The following is a 19,205-nucleotide window of genomic DNA, read 5'->3' as shown; positions in this document are numbered from 1 at the left end:
CATAAATGTAGGATTTGTTCTCATGGACACTCTATCTTGATGGAAGATCAGGAAGGGTTGTACTGCCATTAATGCCTGTAGTTCAGAGACCCTTCTTGCTGAAGTTATTGCCAGCAGGAAAGCAGTCTTCCAGGATAAGTATTGTAATTCTGCTGTTGCTGCTGGCTCAAAAGGAGGAAGTGTCAATTTTTCTAGCACAAAGTTCAAGTCCCATGCTGGCAATGGTGGTTTCCTGGGAGGTTTTACATTTTTAATTCCTCTCAGAAACTGTCTGAGCAGGGGATGAGAGAAGACAGGAGGATCCAAGCTGTATTGTGCTGAAATAGCTGATGCATGTATCTTGATGGAAGAATAGGACAGGCCTGTGTGGAAGAGCTCTGCCAAGTACTCCAGGATGTTGGCCATGTTTACCAGAGTCACATCTTCTCCCTTTACAGTACTCCAAATGAGATATCTTTTCCATTTTGCTGCATAATTCTTTCTTGTTGAAGGTCTGCGAGCCTCCAGGATTATGTCTTTAACCCTTTGGGATAAGTTCGGGTTAATTGCTGTTATGTAATGTTACAGGCAGTTAGCTGCAGAGTTTTCAGGTTTGGATGCAGGATGTTGTAGATGTTCTGTGTTAACAGTAATGGGATCAGGGGTAGTGTCCATATTTGCTCCCAAGACATGCTCCTCAGCAATGGGTACCAATGTTGTCTTGGCCAGTCTGGAGCTATCAGAATGATCCTTGGACGGTCCTCTTTGATCTTCAGAAGCACCTTGTGCATCAAAGGAAGAGGTGGGAATGCATATGCTGTCAGGTTTTTCCAACTGAAAGATAGGGAGTCCACCTTCCAAGCAAGTGGGTAGTACGTCCTTGTGCAGAATTTCTTTAGCTGGTGATTGAATGGGGATGCAAACAAGTCTATTTGTGGTAATCCCCATTCCCTTGTGATGGCTTTGAAGATGTCCGGATGAAGCATCCATTCGTGGGCATCTGTGGTTGTTCTGCTTAATATGCCTGCTAGAATGTTTTCTTTTCCCGGTACAAAAATTGCTTGTAACTGAATGTTGTAGCTCAGGGCCACATCCCATAGGTCCAGTGCCAGCCGGCATAGAGGATATGAATGGGTGCCTCCCTGTTTGTTGATGTACCACATAACTGTGGTGTTGTCTGTCCTTATCATCAACTGACCTTCTAGGAGAAATGGTCTGAATGACTGGATTGCCAATTTTACTGCCAGCATTTCCTTTAGATTTATGTGTAGGTGCAGCTGGTCTTGAGTCCATAAGCCTTGTATGCACTTGCCCTGCATGTGTGCTCTCCAACCGAGGTCTGAGGCATCTGTCGTGATGGTTTGGCTTGGTTGGCTGTTGCAGAAGGGCAATCCTGTGTTTGATTGACAGGCCTGAGCCCACCATAGGAACTCTTGTTTCAGGCATGGGATTATTGGGATTTTGGTTTCTAGGCTGTGCTTGTGTTGGGACCACAAATTCCTTAGGTACCACTGTAGCTTTCTCATATGCAGTCTGGCATGAGGGACCAGAATTATGCAGGATGCCATGAAGCCTAGAGCTTGCAGTACTTTTCTTGCAGTTAGGTGGTTCTGCTTTGTTAATGCCAAGAAGTAGAGAGGTAGTTGCTCTTTCTTTTCTGCAGTTAGGAATGCCATTTGTTTTGATGTGTCCAGCTCTGCACCCAGAAAGGTTATTCTTTGGGATGGAATCAGCCTTGACTTTTTTATATTGACTGTATATCCCAAGGCTTGCAGCAGGTAAATGACTCTTTGTATGTCTTCTGCTAGCTTGCTTTTGTTGTCCGCTTGTATCAGGCAGTCGTCCAGGTAGGGATAAATTTTGATTCCCTGAAGTCTGCAATGAGCAATTACTGATGCCAGGCATTTCGTGAACACTCTTGGGGGCAGTAGACAAGCCAAAGGGCAATGCTGAAAATTGATAATGCTCTGATCCTGCAAGAAATCTGAGGTATCTTCTGCAAATTGGTCTTATGGGGACGTGCAGGTATGCCTCCTTGAGATCTAGAGTTACCAGCCAAGACTCCTTGCCCAGCATGGGAAGAAGCTGCTGTAGGGTCAGCATTTTGAATTTTGGAACAATAAGGAATGTGTTTAAAGCGGACAGGTCTAGAATGGGTCTCCATTTGTTTTCTTTTCTTGGTACCAGGAAGAGTCTGGAGTAAAATCCCTTTCCTTGTTCCATAGATGGTACCTTTTCCACAGCTTTCATTCTTAATAATAGAGATATTTGCTTTAGAGCTTCTGCCCTTTGTGTAGGTGGTAGGTTTGGCATTCCTCTCTTTCCTGGTAGAGTATGGAAATGGAACCTGTAACCTTGGTCTATAGTTTGCAAAATCCATTTTTCCCTTGTGATGCAATGCCAGTTTTTTGAGAATAAGGTTAGTTTTCTGCCTAAGGGTGCTTCTAGTTGTTCCCTGGTAGGCGGTGCCACTGTCAAGTCACTGTGATTGAGTTGTTGTAGTGGTGGTGGCTGCGTCTGTGCCTCGCTGGTTGTTACCTTGCCATTGGCGTCCCTGTAGGCACCCCTGGATTGGTTTCTGCCTCTTGAACGCCTATTCCTGCCTCTCTGAGCCTTAGAGGAGTCCGGAAAGGACCAATTCTTGGAGGGCCAGTTCCTGCTAAACCTTGGAGGTTGAACCTGTAAGAAATCTTTCACCGTTTGTACAGATTTCGCCTTCTCTTCCATCTTTTAGCACCTGCTGAGCAGGGGAACCAAATAAATTGACCTTGTCCATGGGTGCATCCAAAAGCTTTGATTTGACATGGTCTGGTAATGCCTGTTCTTTCAACCATGCATGTCTCCTGATAACTGTGCCAGTCATGGCTGATCTAAAGGAAGCCTCCAGTGCATCATAGCCACATTTTAAAGAATGGTTACTAACCTGCTGTATGTTATGTACCATTTCCTGAACATATTTTTATCTAAAGATTCTTCAGAGGAAAGCTTTTTAGTTAACTGGTCAAGCATAAACTCTTGATATTGAATCATATGAAATTGGCAGTTCAAAGCCCTAGCTGACAAGGTAGCAGAAGTGTAAACTTTTTACCCCATCTCTAAGGACCTGGATTCCCTTTCAGAGGGGGGGGTTTAGTAGAAGTAGCAGCTACAGCTTTAGGGCCCTGGGCGATGGTCTCTGGATCTGCAAAAGGAGCCTTGTATAAATGGTGATGAGTGTCCGGGACCCTGTAGAACCTATCGGGCTTAGCAGAAGCCGGAGGTAATGAATCAGGAGCAGTGCAAGCATCATTAAATGCATCATCTACAACAGAAAGAACTGGAGGTATAGCTAAAGGCCTATGGTGTGGCAAATGTAGAAAGGTTCTAAGCCTTTTTCTGGAGTCTGAGAAATCTTGGCCCTGCCACTGAAACTGTTCCCTCATAGCATGCAAGGTTTCCCCAAAGGAAAATTCCTCAGGTGGAGAGGCTGAAGGAATGGACTCTTCAGCATCAGAGTCTTCGTAAGGAGAATAAGAAGCCTCAGGAAGGTCTGTATGTTCTGATTCATCAGAAGAACCATCAGTGGATACTGGTTCAGGGGGCTCTGCTCTAGGTCTCTTTTCTGGAGGTGGGAGAGAGGATCTGTCTGGATGAGGCTGGGATCCACGAATTAAAGAAATTAAATCCTCAGCCAAAGATAGCATATGAGAGCTAGTGCTGGGCCTGTGTGAGGGGGGTTTGGCAGGCACAGATTTTGAAGCTTTGGCTGCTTTAGCCCTGGCAAAGGCCTTAATAGACATGGCTGCAGGAGGCCTAGCAGCTCCACGTGCAGGGGTTGAAATATCCAGGGGAATTGTGTCTGATAATTCCTGAGAAACCGCAACAGAAGGCTGGATTTCAGATGCAGATTCTACCAGGTTAGAGGAGGCCTCGGTAGAAGGCATGGTTTCGGCTGGAGAAAGAACCGCTTGCTCGGTTTCGGCCAAAACCGAGACACTCGCGGTTTGTTTAATCGGGGTTTCGGCCGAGACCGCGAGTGTCGGTCCTTTTCTTTTCGTTTTTTGGAAATTTGCGTTGTCGGAGGATCCGACGGCATAATGTAGGCAAAATCAGAGCCGAAAATTTGTTCAGCAAACTCCGACCGACGTCTAAGCGTCCGTTGGTTAAAAGAAGCGCAGGCTAGACAAGCGGCTACGTCGTGGTCTGTGCCTAAGCAATGTATACAGTAGGAGTGGAAATCTTTATGAGGTATTTGTTTCCCACAAGATAAACAGTTATTCACTTTCTCTGACATCGGCTGAGGCAAGAAAGAGTCCCCAACGGGGTACTTAGCTTTTTAGAAGTCCTCGAAGTAGTATTCGGTAGTAGTAATCTCTGGATCTGACCGACCGGCACTTGCGAACAGCTTCTGCTTCGGGCGCCACGCGGCAAGAAAGACAGAGGAAAATGGCGTCGGCTGATGCCTTTATACCCGAATAACTGCAGCTGTGACGTCGGGTGAAGTGCGACACCAGCCGAGGCCAGACCCAGACTTTGGAATCCGGCCGACCGAAGGGCTGCCTGACGACAGGACAACCCATTTGTAAGGACTGCAGATGCATCCTTGAAGGACATCTGCCAAGTTTGGGATGACAGAACAAGAAATTCGAACACAAAGTAGTGCAGTGGTTCTCTGAAACAATCTTTTTTTCCAAAAATAATTGACAGGTTACATACTGGGACAGTACTCTCAGATTTTTAATAAATACAAAACCCCCCCCACCAAAAGCCACATAAAAATATGATTTTAATGTTTAGATATGTTTGTGTGTTTCTATCTCACTCAAGAAACAGCCAGAACAGAAAATGACTGCTGTGCAATACAGATTAGATGGCATTCTGTGAATATACAAAAATAAAAATGTCTTTGCAGCCACAGTATGCTTGAATCAACTTACAATGTCCTTAATGCACAATGAAAACCATTTTTAGCCATGATACCCGATTCTGATGGATTATAAACCCCCCCCCCAACAATAAATGAAACATAGGCCTCAGCACGACTGTCAGATTTATTCCAAGACCAAGTGCAGTAGCTCTCCAAATGATTTTACATAGATTTATGAAATGAGGCAGCTGTAATGGCGTACATGTACGAGCGCTGTGAATAAACTGTTTGGTGTAACTTTTTCACATTCACTGTGACCGACCGCTACACCAAGGCGCTCTAGTAAAATGTGATGTAATCAGCACCAGGATGAATTATTTAAACACAATTTTGGTGCGAGACAGAAGACTATGACCTTATTTCATCACGAAGACTGAATACAACACAAATGCTGCAGCAGTTTGGGGTTGATGCACCATCTTTAACTGTATGCTATTTAGAGAATCAGTATAAGCAAGGATTTTCAAACTCCCCATTGTCTAAGGATTTTGCAGGATATGAACAAAAGCTATAGTGTACAAAACTCATACAATTACATACAGTGATTTGACACCAAAGTACATAAAACTGTTTATTTTTAAACACTGTTCTTATTAGCCTCACTCCTCAGATTTACAGCAGGCCTGGGTTTATGGCCGTCAACACAATTCAGATCAGGTTTTTCAAACTTCTGCATTTCTTTTTCAAGCAATCTGTAGGACTCAACATATGCAAGACATTCTCCATGATTAGATAAACACTTGGTTTCTAAAGAAACTTTAAGCTGCATTAATAGGCTGTGTGGTGCAGTTTGAGATCTGTTCACTATCAGTCTTCCATGTCTGTTGTAAACAATCATGAGGCCAACTTCAAAGCACAATTTCATGGGCATTTCATTTTGTACAATACCATCTTCAGAGTTCATGTCAGAAATGAAATGGATCATTAGGCTGACTACAAAGCACAGCATTGTGGGCATTTCATTTTGTACAACAATATCTTTACATTTCTTTCACAGAAGACTTTCAGCAGAAAAAAAACACAATTGCCTCCCTAATATTAATACAGTTATTACACTATGTACAATAACCACAGAAGTGAATTTTAATTACAGATACTTGAATTTCTGGCTTAATTATGAAAATGGGATAAACATATCCTAAAGGAGTACAGTCATGGTTATGTGCCAAACAACGACACTCCTAAATAAATGCCACTGTAACTCTGCAGCAATCTGCTTTACGTTCAATTAACTTCTGAACTAAGCAAACCAGGCTAACGGTGTGATGCTTCATGTAGATAACAGTAATCAGTCAGCACACTGTCTAGCAAACGGAGACAGAAGTACATGTCCCGCTTTCAAGTACTCATGAGGGAGACTGGATAACAGTTCTCCTTCAGTTACAACATTGTCATGTAAACTCAAAATGAAGAGAGAAAAACATTTAAAAACTAACATAAAATCTATACAACTGACCTGTGTTATAAGATGTGCCACTCTATTTACTGTAGTAGTTGCAGAACTTGTATTAATAATGCACAGAATGAAGTAGTTGATAAAATTATTTAGGTTTTCCTAATGCTGTCAGAAATTACGGGCAGCATTAAGCAGCAAGATTATCATACTAAAATTACTTTTAAAAAGTTCTGCAGCTCAAACTCTGTGTGCTCAGTTATTAAAATCTAGTGTTAAGAATGTTCTGGCAATCAGGCTATCCTTGCTGCAGAGAGGGAATTTGCTACAAAAACATACCACGTGACAGTATCCATGGTTGCTTGTAGAATCTAATTACAGAGTGTTGCATAGTCTACAGATGGTGTTCCAATGGAGAAGAACAAGACTTTCACCAATGTATACCACTTCAAAACTGGTCAAAAACAGCCCATTATCTGAGGGACAACCAACAAGTAGCAGCTTATGGAAAGAATCAGCACTCACTCATAGCACCAAAAAGGTTTTGATATGAAGTTACAGAGAGAAATAAGATACAACAAATCACTGCAGAATCTGACCAAGAAGTGCAGGATACACTTATTTAAGAAAAACAGGTTCGCGGAAATGATCCGCTTCCACAATTAAAAAATGTCAGACCTTAGGAAAAGCAGTACAGAGCTGCTGCTACCCCTGGATCACCAGACTAAAGTCTTGCTCTGTTTCTGTAAAAACAGGTGGCTTTCTGTGTTACATAGAGTACAGACATATGACACAAAGTGCTAGATTTCAAATTCAGTGCAACAATACAAATATCAATAAAATACAGACTGACACACATGCACAGAGTTATTGCATTCTTTTAAAACAGTGGGTGCCATAATTTTACACTACCCACACACACAACGGAGGTGGTAACAGGTCACATGAACATGTTTACATTTTCAACTGCCTCTTGCTATGTTTCTGTGAAGTACAACCTAAGGAAGCAGTCCGAAAGCAACAGAGCAGACACCCCCTCTAATTTACATAATATGCAAAACAGCCTTTTTGTAAGTTCCAATGGAGATACAACGTCTGAGAGAAGAGGTGAATTTTTATAATTATTTTCATGACCATAAGGACTTACACCTTGAACAGTCTCCTATACAGGATCTTACTTTGTTACAGTAAAATGAACATGCTCTGTTTCATGAAGATTACAAAGCAGATGAACCAACAGGGCACCACAGGATGTAAATGTCAATTTGTCGAAAACTGAAAATCTTTACCAAGTCTGTGGGGCACACAAAGCAAACAGGACAGCAGGTGAAGACACTGTGACACCATTATAGAATGCGTTAGAAGGTGGCTGCAGAGTGTTCTTTTACTGGTTCCATTAATGCAAGCAAGTCAGGCCCAGAATATTCAGAAAGAATAGTCTACAGTTATCTGTACGATCACCGACATCCGTCAATGGGACCAGCGGATGCATCAATACTGCCGTCAGTGTCTGAAGCCAGTGTCTGCTCAGTTGACATAGACGAGATGTCATTGATGGATGACGACTGAGATGGACTGGTATTGCTGTTCACTGCTGCTGCATCTGTGCTAAGTAAAGCAAACAACAATGTAAGCTGAGACAGAAGAACAGGACACAGGGCATACATCTCAAGTCATTTTGCTTGACTCTTACTATTACTTTAAAACAAACGTCTCCTGTAAGGATTACAAACTCTGACATAAATCCTGGTGCTGGATGCCCATCAGCTCTGGGTAGGTCTCAATCACAAAGCTGCAATGACAAACTAAAGATTTCAGAATGCAGAATATCACAGCATCAAGGGGTGTTCAAACCAAAGAGGGGGGTCATGTCCCACTTGAGTAATACTATCCACTCACAGGAGTGCGTAGATCACATGCTTTAATGATTCTGAAGAAAGACAGGGACACTGGTCATTTTTAAAGAATGAATGATAAGTATAGCATGCAGTCAGAAATGGTGGCTACTTCTTAACTAGCCAACAGGACTGTGGGAATAGGCTTTTAAGGTTAAAATATTCTCAAAATGTATTAAATGTAGCACATGCATTGATTAAAATAGTTTCATCTTCTCTGCAGTCTGGGGAATTTCAGTAAAAGGGTTATGTAAGGGAAGTGATTTCTATTTATGGAGACAAAAATCCTACATAATGGTTAGACGGCACGACATAAATGTAGACTGGCAATGATGGCAATCCCTGAATGACTGCAGTGCACAATACATCTCTGGGGATATGCCAAACGCTGAACGTGCAGATGGTAACTACCACTACATGTTCAGAACAAGACAGAGGCCCAGAAGCACCTTGTGAAATGCATTTTTACATGGATAGGAAGCCCTTGCTATGCCTACAATTTACAAACAAAGGAATCGAAAGGCCTTCCTCCTCCTCTATGCATTACGAAACCAAACTGCTCGTTGAAACATTGTTTATGCCATTCACAGAAGAAGTGATTTAAGTATCTTTGCTCCATACTAACTTACAACACCAAATAACTTATCTTTAGCTTTTTGTATGGGGCGCAAAATATACCAGCAACCTCTTGTTTGCAGGAAGCAGGAAAGGTTCTTTCTACACCCACAATAATATACTGGAATGTTTTCTCAGCACTTTAATCTCCTGGAGTAGGGTGACAGCTACTATAATTAACAATAACACAAGTATGCTTTATAGAATGACTAGATCACCGGAGTTCCAAGAAAAAGTGCAACCGTGTCAGTGGACTCTCAATCAAAGCAGATTTCACCCTGTAGGATTAGTGCTACAAAACTCATTAATGGAAAAAGGTAAACCTGGAGGTGCACAAAATCTTCTTCCATCAGATGCATGTTCAGAGGTTCACGTCACACCTTGTGTGAGTCTGGACATTAGTATAAAGGATCAAAGGCTATGAGCTACTAATGAGTTACTTCTGATGGTCCAGGGTTTGATTCCCACAACCTCCACTTGCTTAAAGGCAGTGTTCTGTGGCAGTTGGGATACTGGGCTAGGTTCCTCAGTGTCTACTACCCATGAACCTATGGCCATAAAGAGATACCAGCAATAAGCCTTAAATTTTACTCAGCAGTGAACAGAACATAACATGTTAACCTAAACTAGCATGAATGACTACTCATAGCAGTGAACATAACATGTTAACCTAAACTAGCACAAATGGCTACTCAGCAGTGAACAGAACACAACATGTTAGCCTAAACTAGCATGAATGACTACTCATAGCAGTCAACAGAACATAACATGTTAACCTAAACTAGCATGAGTGACTACTCATAGCAGTGAACAGAACATAACATGTTAACCTAAACTACTGTGAATGATTACTCATAGTAGTGAAGAGAACATAACATGTTAACCTAAACTACTGTGAATGATTACTCATAGTAGTGAAGAGAACATAACATGTTAACCTAAACTACTGTGAATGATTACTCATAGCAGTGAACAGAACAAAACATGTTAGCCTAAACTAGCATGAATGACTACTCATAGCAGTGAACAGAACATTTTAACCTAACCTAGCATGAAAGACTACTCATAGCAGTGAACAGAACAGAACATAACATGTTAACCTGAACTAGCATGAATGACTACTCATAGCAGTGAACAGAACATAACATGTTAACCTAAACTACCGTGAATGACTACACAAAGTACAGTTGTGTACACTTACCATAAATGTAGACGTTCGAGTGTATTCACCGTTGCAGTCATTACATTTGGGTTATCTGCCTGCAGGTAGCCCTCAGCCGCCGGCCTGAATGCGAGTCTTGGATTCCAGCATCGGTTGCTGTCTCTTCTTCCATGATGTCAGGGGTATAAAACATGCAGCCGATGCCATTACATCAGTTTTTCTTGCCCCAGATGTCAGGTGCCTCCATAATGGGAAGCAATTATATGTTATGTTACACCAACAAAAAGCAAATACACCAGAAAGCTTAAATATACCAAACAAGAATGAAACGTAGAGCCAAGAGAAGTCAGCAGGCTGGAGGTGGTAAGTGTACACAACTGTACTATGTTATTCGTGAGTCACTGCTGTAGTCATTACATTTGAGTAGATTCCCAAAGCTAAGGAAGGGAGGAGGAAGTAAAGAGCATTAGGACCAGCTATTAAGCCATGCAATACTGCAGTGGCAAAATCAGCCCTGGATTTAGAAAAAATAGGCATGTGGTAATGCTTGGTGAAGGTATGAACAGAGCTCCAGGTAGCAGCTTCTAGGATGTCCCTGGTAGGGACCCCTCTGAGAAAGGCTGTAGTGGTAGATGCAGCCCTGGTGGAATGTGATCTTATCCCCTGTGGGGTAGGTTTTCCATGGTGCTTATAGCAGAAATGAATGCAATGGTCTATCCATTTAGAAATGGTTTGCTTTGAAATGGCCTTTCCCCTCTGCCCCTGCAGCAAAGCCAACTAGCAGCTATTCTGATTTTCTGAGGGGCTTGGTCCTTTCCAAGTAAAATCTAAGTTGCCTGTGCACGTCCAAAGAGTGCAGAATTCATTCCCCTTTGTTTTGTGGATTAGGGAAAAAGGTAGGCAAATGAATGGACTGATTTAGGGCCACACTAGACACCACCTTGGGCATAAAGGAAGGAATGGTCCTGAGGGACAACCTGTCTGCATGGAAGATGATGAAGGGCTCCACTGCCATAAGGGCCTGTAATTTAGACACTCTTCTTACTGAAGTGATGGCTAGAAGGAAGGCTGTTTTCCAAGAAAGGAATTTCAACTCTGCAGTTGTAGCTGGTTCAAATGGAGGGAGATTGAGGTTTTCCAAAACAAATTTAAGATCTCAGGCTGGAGTAGGGGCTCGCCTGGGGGGGGGGGGGGGTCTTAAATTTTTAGCCCCTCTGAGGAATTGCTTTCCCAGGGGGTGAGAGAGGAGGGGTGGTTCAGTATTATAATGTGCTGAAATTGCAGAGGCATGAATTTTAATTGACGAGAAGGATAGGCCCTTGTGGAGCATTTCTGTTAAGTACTGAAGAATATGAGGTAAACTGGGCACCATAGTGCCCATACCCTGGGTCTGGCTCCAGAAACAGTATCTTTTCCACTTTTCAGCATAGTATTTTCTAGTACTAGGTCTCCTTGCTTCCAGAATGACCTCTAGCACCTGCTTACTGAGGGATGCTATTGGAGAGCTCAAGGAATTAGCCAGGCTGCAAGGTTCAGGGTTTGAAGCTGAGGGTGCAAAATCTGGCCCGTCTGCTGGGACAGCAGGGAAGGTGTCTGACGTAAGTACCACGGATCCAGCAGTATGATGCTGCACAAGAGGGGGTACACCAGTGCTGGCGAGGCCAGTCTGGTGCAATAAGAATTGTCCTTTGTTTGTCCTGTTTGATCTTTAGCATTACCTTCGAGAGGACAGGCAGAGGGAGAAAGGCATAAACCAAGAGGCTTTCCCAGGTAAAGGACACTTTCTAAGCTTGGCTGTGGGGAGTCCTTGTGCAGAATTTGTCCAATTGGTAGTTCTGGGGGGAGGTAAACAGGTCCATCTCTGGAGTCCCCCATTTGCTGCTCAAGAGGTTGAATATTTTTGGTTCCAGTTTCCATTCGTGTGGGTCCATGAGGTTTCTGCTTAGGTCTGCCAGTGAATTTAGCTTGCCTGGCAGGAATTGAGCTAGTAGGTGCACTTGGTAGCACAAGGCTGTGTTCCACAGAGCCATGGCTAGTCTGCAGAGAGGGTACGAGTGGGTTTCCTCCTGCTTGTTTATGTACCACATAACTGTGGTGGTGTCTGTCTTTACCAATAATTGTCCTGGAAGGATGTGGTCCTTGAAGGCTGTCAGAGAATTTTGTACAGCTAATATCTCTCTTTGGTTGATATGTAGGTGCATCTGACTCGGGTTCCATTTGCCCTGAATGCACTGCCCTGCCAAGTAAGCCCCCCATACATAGTCTGATGTGTCTGTAGTTAGGGTTTGGGCGGCAGGGGTTAGATTGAAAGGGAACCCCTTGTTGAGGTGGCAGGCCTCTGCCCACCAAAGGAACTCTGTCTTTATACAAGGAATGATGGTAATTGTTGATTCCAGGTCCTGAGAATGTTGATACCTTTGTAGTTTCCTCATATGCAGTCTTGCACATGGAATTAGTAGAATGCAAAAGGCCATGAACCCCAGGGCTTGCAGGATTTTCCTTGCAGATAGCTGGGTCTTTGTGGCCAGTAGTCTGAAGTAGACTGTCAAACTTGTTTCTCTGGCGTGAGGTAAGCCATCTGGGAAGTTGTGTTTAAGCTTGCTCCCATGAATACAATCTGTTGGCAGGGTACTAGATGAGATTTCTTTTCGTTTATGGTGTACCCCAGTGAGGTTAGAAGTTTCTTTACAAATGCCAGATGTTTTAATAGCATGTCCTGGCTTTCTGCCTGAATCAGACAATCGTCCAGGTATGGGTATATCTGAATATTTCTCTGCCTGCAAAATGCAATGGCTGGAGCTAGACACTTTGTGAATACCCTGGGCGCAGTAGATAAGCCAAAGGGAAGTGCAGAGAACTGATAGTGCATGGAGCCTGCTCTGAATCATAGGTATTTCCTGCAAGATTCCCTTATTGGGATGTGCAGGTATGCTTCCTTTAAGTCTAAGGTTGTCAACCAGGCATCTTTGCCTAGCATAGGAAGCAGCTGCTGAAGTGTTAGCATTTTGAATTTTGGGATTACCAAAAAGGTGTTTAGAATAGAGAGGTCCAGGATAGGATGCCAGGAGCTATCTTTTCTGGTTATCAGGAAAAGTCTTGAGTAAAAACATTGCCCCCTTTCTTCTGCTGGGACAGGTTGAATAGCCCTGATACTTAGAAGAGAGAGAACCTGCTGTTGAGCCTCTGCCCACTGATTTTGGGGTCGGTCTGGACAACCATTTGGGGTTGATAATGTGTGGAAGTGGAATCTGTATCCTTGGAAAACTATATTTAAAACCCATTTGTCCTGAGTAATGAGTTCCCAATTTTTGCATGCAGGGTGACCTTTCCTCCTAAGGGAGCAGGCAGTTGAGCAGGGCTTGGAAGGGTTAAGGTTAAGTCATTGTGACATTTTTCCATATGGGGGTGTCTTACTACTTCCAGCTTTGGAAGTGGGAGTCCCCCACTGCTTAGGCCTGTGTGTAACCTGAGACTGTAACCTAGGTTGTCTGCTGTCCCTGGGTTTGGACTGAGAAGGCCTGGAAGAGACTGGAAAGGACTAATTCTTAGAAGGCCAATGCCTACTAAATCTGTGAGGTTGTACTTGCAGGAAATCTTTAACAGTTTGCATAGATTTAGCTTTTTCCTCCATCTTTTTAAGGACGACTTATGTTTTGTTGCCAAACAGGTGGTCTTGGTTTAAGGGAGCATCCAGTAATTTAGCTTTAAGATGAACTGGCAAGTTTTGCTCCTTAAGCCAAGCATGCCTTCTAAGTACAGACCCAGTGACAGAAGCCCTGCGAGATGCTTCTATAGAGTCAAAACCACATTGCAAAGTATGTTTACCAACTTGTTCAGCAGAATGCATTAAATCTTATAATTCTTTATGTTCAGCACAATCAGGAACCGACATAATTTTCTGTTTAAGCAGTCCCATAATATGTTGCTGATGAAACTGGCAATTTAAGGCCCAAATGGCCAAAGTAAGCAGGAGTGTATACCTTCTTACCCCATCTGTCCAAGGCCCTGGAATCTTTATCAGAGGGGGTAGGGTTTTTGGCAGCAGTAGCCTTAATGCCCTTTGGTCCTTGGAGAAATGGTCTCTGGATCTGCAGTAGGATTCTTGAAGAGGAAGTTGTGAGAGTCAGGTACTCTGTAATACCTGTCAGGTTTTCTAGGAGCTGGGGGTAAAGTGTCTGGGGCCAGGCTAGATTCCAGGAAAGCATCATCTACAATGTCCAGAACAGGAGGGATAGCTAAAGGCCTGTGCTGAGGGAGGAGTAATAATTCCCTAAGCCTCTTTTTGGAGTCAGGGTAATCCTGGCTTTCCCAGCACAAATGCTCCCTAAGAGTGTTCAAGGTTTCATCAAAAGAAAAATCTTCTGGAGGGAAAGCAGAGGGAATGGAATCCTCTACATCAGAATCTTCATAGGTAGAGGAGGGCAAATCCTGATCATCAGAAGAAACAGAAATTTCAGAATCCTGATCAGAAGAATCAGAAGGAAAATCAGTTCTAGATCTCTTAGAGGGGAAGGCTGGCTACCCCTAATTAAAGTAATAAGGTCTTCAGCCATTCTAAGCATTTGTTTTTTAGGCATATGGGCTTGACCATATGGTTCGAACGTCAGTTTTCTAGGCGTGGGTCGAGTTTTAGACATTGATGAAGAAGATGGCGGTTTAAAATGCAAATCTGTAGGCCTGAATACACCCTCAGAAGTTGGTGCCTGCACAGCGGCTCCAGACCCATCCAAGGTGGAAACATCCACAGGTTCCATAGTTGAAGCATCATCTCGCGGCATACTGGACTCCAAATGGGTCTCAGTAGAGGCCTGCGAATCTGAAGTAGCAGGTATCAGGGGCTGCGAAAGCGCCTCAGTGAGTACTGGAGAACTGGCGACTAGCTTAAAGGAAATGTCGGCAGTTTTGGACCTATGCAATCTGTCTCTGTCTATATCCTTACGTTTTTCGGAATATCGGTAGTCAGATGGCTTACCGAAGCCATTTCTGGATAGTTAAATCGAGTATCAACATAATTTGCTGTGAAAATAGATGACGAATAGCTCGGGGACTGAATAAGGCACAAAACCGACAGTGAGGGACGTCATGGTCTGGCCGTAAGCAAGGAATGCAGTACGAATGAAAATCTTTATGAGGTATTTGCTTTCCAAAGGTAAGCCAATTGTTAACTTTTACTGACATCGGTTAAGAGCAAGAAAAAGGATCCCCAACGGGGTACTTAGCTTTTTTTCGAAGACCAGTTCTGAAACTTGCCAAAAAAATTTCGGGAGTCGGCCGACCGGCACTTGCGAACTGCTTCTGCTTTGGGCACTGCGCAGCAAGAAAGACTGATGTAATGGCTTCGGCTGCATGTTTTATACCCCCGACGACCTGACTTCATGGAAGAAGAGACAGCATCCAACGCAGGAATCCAAGACTCTGGTATTCAGGCCGGCTGAGGGCTACCTGCAGGCAGATTAAGTACAGCTGTGTACACTTACCATAAATGTAGATGTTCGAGTGTATTCACTGTTGCAGTCATTACATTTGGGTAATCTGCTGGCAGGTTGCCCTCAGTCGGCCTGATTAACAAAGTCTTGGGTCCTGCGTCAGTTGCTGTCCCTTCTTCCATGATGTCAGGTCATCACGGGTATAAAACATGCAGCCGACGCCATTACATCCATTTTTCTTGCCCCAGATGTCAGGTGCCCCCCAAATGGAGGAGCAAAATATATTACCATACAGATATAAAAAAAAAAAAAAAAATATATATATATATATATATATATATATATATATATATATATATATAATTAAAAACACAAAAAATATACCTGCAAACAAAAGCAAATGCACCAAAAAGGCTTTTAAGCATAGTAAAAGAAAGTATAGGTATTGTAAGAGAAAAAAACAGGGGGCTGGAGGGTAACCAGGACTGCAACAGTGAATACAATCGAACATCTACATTTATGGTAAGTGTACACAACTGCACTATGTTCTTCATGTTTCACTGTTGCAGTCATTACAATTGAGTAGATTCTCAAAGCTATGGTTGGGAGGATGGATTTATACAGCATTAGGACCAGCTATAAGGCCCTGCAGGACAGCAGTGGCAAAGCCAGCTCTGGATTTAGAGAAGAAAGCTAAATGGTAATGTTTGGTGAAGGTATGAACTGAGCTCCAGGTAGCAGCTTCTAGAATGTCTCTGGTAGGAACACCTCTGAGAAAGGCTGTAGAAGTAGATGCAGCCCTGGTGGAATGAGATCTGATCCCCTGGGGGATAGTTTTACCATGGTGCATATAGCAGAAACGAATACAATGGCTTATCCATTTGGAAATAATCTGCTTTGAAATAGCCTTTCCCTCTGCTCCTGCAGCAAATGCCACCAGTAGTTCAGATTTTCTTAGAGATTTTGTCCTGTTTAAGTAAAATCTAAGTTGTCTGTGTACATCGAATGAATGCAGAATCCGCTCCCCCTCGTTCTGTGGATTGGGAAGGAAAGTTGGCAAATTAATGGTCTGATTAAGAGCCACACTGGATACCACCTTATGTATAAAGGATGGATTGGTCCTGAGAGACACCCTGTCCGCATGAAAAACAATGAAAGGCTCCACTGCCATAAGAGCCTGTAATTCAGAAATCCTTCTAGCTGAAGTGACTGCTAAAAGAAAGCTGTTTTCCAGGAGAGAAATTTTAAGTCTGCAGTAGCAGCTGGCTCGAAAGGAGGGAGAGTGAGTTTTTCCAATACAAAATTGAGGTCCCAGGCAGGGGTTGGAGCTTTCCTGGGTAGTCTTAAGTTTTTGGCCCCTCTAAGAAACTGCTTTAGCAGAGGATGAGACAAGAGGGGAGGTTCTGTGTTGTAATGAGCTGAAATAGCTGAAGCATGGATTTTTATGGAAGAAAAGGACAGGCCCTTGTGAAGCATCTCAGTTAAGTATTGTAAAATCTGAGGAATATTGGGCACTGCCGTGCTTATTCCTTGTGATTGGTTCCAGGCACAGAACCTTTTCCATTTGTCAGCATAAGATTTTCTAGTACTAGGCCTTCTCGCCTCCAAAATGACATCCATCACAGGTTTGCTGAGGGATGCTAAGGGTGAATTTAGATGATTAGCCACGCTGCAAGATTCAAAGTTTGGAGCTGAGTGTGCAGAATTTGGCTGTTCTGCTGAGACAGTAAGTAAGGTGTCTGAGGCAGGTACCACGGTGGAAGGTGTAACACATTGTGCAGGAGTGGGTACCAGTGTTGGCGAGGCCAGTCTGGAGCAATCAGAATCATTTTTGGTTTGTCCTGTTTGACTTTTAGTAGAACTTTGGAGAGCAGAGGCAGAGGGGGAAAAAGCATAGACTGATAGTTTTTTTCCAGCTGAATGATACAGCATCCACTTTCCAGGCTTTTTTGTGATGAGTTCTTGTGCAGAATTTGTCCAACTGATAGTTCTGGGGTGAGGCAAAAACATCTATGTCTGGACTCCCCCATTTGCATGTCAACATGTTGAAAATCCGTGGTTCCAGTTTCCATTCATGTGGGTCCATGAGATTTCTGCTTAGTTCGTCTGCCAGAGTATTCAGCTTTCCTGGCAGGAATTGAGCTTGTAGTTGTATCTGGTAGGTCAGGGCCGTGTTCCACAATGCCATGGCTAGTTTGCAAAGGGGGTAGGAGGGTGTACCCCCCTGTTTGTTTATGTACCACATAACTGCGGTGTTGTCTGTCTTTATCATTAATTGTCCTGGATGAAGGTAGTCCTTGAAGGCTGTCAGTGCATTCTGTACAGCTAGCATCTCTTTCTGATCGATATGAAGGTGCATTTGATTTGGGCTCCATTTGCCCTGAATGCACAATCCTGCCAGATGAGCCCCCCTAAGCATAGTCTGATGTGTCTGTAGTTAGGGTTTGGGCAGCAGGGGGTGGAGTGAATGTCAGTCCCTTGTTTTGGTGGCAGAACTCTGCCCACCATAGGAACTCTAGTTGCAGGCAAGGTATGACAGGAATCATTGTTTCCAGGCTGTGACAATGTTGACTCCATAAACTTTTTAAGTACCATTGAAGTTTCCTCATATGCAGTCTTGCATATGGAATTAGAAGAATGCAGGAGGCCATGAACCCCAAGGCTTGCAGATTTTGTCTTGCAGATAACAGGGTTTTTGTGGCCACCTGTTTGAAGTAAGTTACCAAATGAATTTGCTTTTCTGGCGTAAGGTAAGCCATCTGGGCAGTTGTATTCAAGCTTGCACCCAGGAATGTAATTTTTTGAGAGGGTGCCAGTTGTGATTTCTTTTCGTTTATGGTGTACCCTAGACAAGTTAGAACCCTTTTTACAAACGCCAGATGCTTTAGAAGAATGTCCTTGTTTTCTGCCTGAATTAGACAATCGTCCAGGTATGGATATATTTGAATATTTCTTTGCCTGCAAAATGCAATTACTGGAGCCAGGCACTTTGTGAAGACCCTGGGCGCAGTAGATAAGCCAAAGGGCAGTGCAGAGAACTGGTAATGCAAGTAGCCTGTTTTGAAGTGGAGGTATCTTCTGCAAGACTCCCTTACTGGGATATGCAGGTAAGCCTCTTTTAAGTCTAGAGTTATCAACCAGGCATGTTTGCCAAGCATAGGAAGTAACTGTTGAAGAGTCAGCATCTTGAACTTTGGAATGTCCAGAAATGTGTTTAGAGTAGATAAGTCCAGAATTGGAAGCCATGATTTGTCTTTTCCGGGTACCAGGAAAAGTCTGGAATAGAAACCTTGTCCATTTTCCTCTTCTGGTACTGGTTGAATTGCCCCCTGTTCATGAGGGACAGTACTTGTTTCTGGGCCTCTGCCCACTGATTTGGGGGCAGGTCTGGCTATCCTTTTGGGATTGGCAACGTGTGAAAATGAAATCTGTATCCCTGGGATATTATATTTAAAACCCATTTGTCCTGGGTTATAAGTTTGCAGTTTCTTGCATGAAGTGCCAGTTTCCCCCCAAAGGAGCGGCTAAATGGTAAGTGCTTGGTGAGTGTAGAGGGAAGTCATTGAGACTGTTGACCATAGGGAGGTGCCTTGTTTCCAGATTTGGAGGTGGAGGCACCCCATTGTTTTGTTCTAAAAGTCCCTTGTGACCGAAACCTGGAGCCTTTGGAATGTCTGGGTTTGACTTGGGTGGCTCTCGAAGGAACTGGAAAGGCCAGTGCCTACTAAATCTTGGAGGTTGCATTTGTAAGAAATCTTTCACAGTTTGCATAGATTTAGCTTAATCTTCCATTTTTTAAAACTTCTTCAGCCTTATTACCAAAGAGACG

The 19,205-nt window shown here is 43.3% G+C and overlaps 1 protein-coding gene across 3 annotated transcripts in view; it reads right to left on the bottom strand.

The window, feature by feature from the left end:
• Positions 1–5,443: 5,443 nt before the first annotated feature.
• LOC122799705 (mitogen-activated protein kinase 9) overlaps positions 5,444–19,205 on the bottom strand; it is a 1,999,785-nt gene continuing 1,986,023 nt past the window's right edge. For 2 of the 3 annotated variants that reach the window (XM_044068939.1, XM_044068938.1), the window contains exon 13: positions 5,444–7,881. In XM_044068939.1, coding sequence (XP_043924874.1) covers positions 7,736–7,881 — 146 coding nt within the window. In that variant the 3' untranslated portion in view covers positions 5,444–7,735. Of the gene's footprint in view, positions 7,887–19,205 lie in introns of all 3 variants that reach the window. The other variant, XM_044068941.1, reaches the window with a different exon arrangement.

The sequence above is a fragment of the Protopterus annectens genome, chromosome 4.part0 (assembly GCF_019279795.1).
Source record: "Protopterus annectens isolate FY-2018-M chromosome 4.part0, PAN1.0, whole genome shotgun sequence".
Taxonomy (NCBI): domain Eukaryota; kingdom Metazoa; phylum Chordata; order Ceratodontiformes; family Protopteridae; genus Protopterus; species Protopterus annectens.
This window is presented reverse-complemented; position numbering and strand designations above follow the sequence as displayed.